The sequence below is a fragment of the Empidonax traillii genome, unplaced genomic scaffold (assembly GCF_003031625.1).
Source record: "Empidonax traillii isolate 1590-97213 ecotype Southwest subspecies unplaced genomic scaffold, ASM303162v1 scaffold3151:size18589, whole genome shotgun sequence".
Taxonomy (NCBI): domain Eukaryota; kingdom Metazoa; phylum Chordata; class Aves; order Passeriformes; family Tyrannidae; genus Empidonax; species Empidonax traillii.
In genome coordinates this window covers 17598-18589 of record NW_020958344.1, presented here as the reverse complement: position 1 = coordinate 18589, position 992 = coordinate 17598, and the positions used below count along the sequence as shown (strand labels likewise).

Sequence of the window (992 nt, the reverse complement as noted above, 5' to 3'; positions counted from 1 at the left end):
TCCTGAGCCAAGCTGCAGCAGTCCTCGGCAGCCCTCTCTGAAGGACAAGGCTTGAAAAGTGAGATGTGCCCTGTCAGCTGGGAGAGTGAACTCTGGAGCTTTTCACTGCTTGGAGCTGCCGGCTGGGCTCGAGCGCTGTTGGAAACGCGTGTCCCCGACCTGCCGCTTCGCCGTGGTCTCTCTGCAGGGCTGTTTTGCAGCTGCTCAGCCCTCACCTGTTCTCTTCTGCCCTGTGGCTCATCAGAGCAGGATTGCAGCAGCAGCAGCAAAGAGCAGCAAGCAGGAGGAGCAGAGTCTGGGCAGGGTCCCCAGGGTGCTGGGTGGAGACACAGCTTTGGCTTTTCCTTTGTCTGTCCAGGTTAAGAGCGTCTGTTTAATTTTTAGGACACCTCTGCATCTCGCTGCGGCAAATGGCCATGCAGATGTCGTTCGATATCTGATGAGAAAGAACAGCCAACCCAACCTCGCTGACAGCTTCAAGAGAACGGCACTGATGAAGGTGTGTGGAATGCCTTAGGATCTTGTAGGTGGGGTTAGTGCTGCTGTGTTAAAGAGATATCTGGCAGGATTCCTTGCCCCACAGGCCCCCAGAAAAATGCAAGTTGCATCCAGCATGGCATGGGCCTCTGGTAGCTAATCTTTGAAGATGCTCTTCTCTCCCAGCATTCAGGAGCTGAGGGAGTTGTGACAGAGGGGAATGTAAAAGTTGCAAGTCTTTCCCTTTCCGTGTGTTGTTCCCAGGCAGTGCAGCAGGAGCAGGAAGAATGTGTTGCTGTTCTGCTGGAACACGGTGCCGACCCAAATCTGGCGGATGCTGACGGCAACACTGCCCTTCACCTGGCTGTGCTGTCTAAAAATACAGCTGTGGCAGGGCTGTTACTGCAGCATAATGCCAAGAGTGATGCTCAGAACCAGGTAACCTTGGCATGTGGGTAAAGCTGCTCTTTCAAACAGGTGCAGAGCTTGTCTGTGTTTTTCTAATGGAGATTCTT

At 53.5% G+C, this 992-nt stretch overlaps 1 protein-coding gene across 1 annotated transcript; it reads left to right on the top strand.

Annotated features, from left to right (window-relative positions):
• Positions 1-59: 59 nt before the first annotated feature.
• On the top strand, positions 60-976 carry LOC114072418 (ankyrin repeat domain-containing protein 16-like; the record flags this gene model as incomplete). The annotated part of the gene is made up of 2 exons (XM_027910316.1): positions 60-499; positions 742-976. Coding segments are annotated over 2 exons (635 nt in total), but the record flags the coding sequence as incomplete, so codon positions are not given.
• Between the last annotated feature and the right edge of the window lie 16 nt (positions 977-992).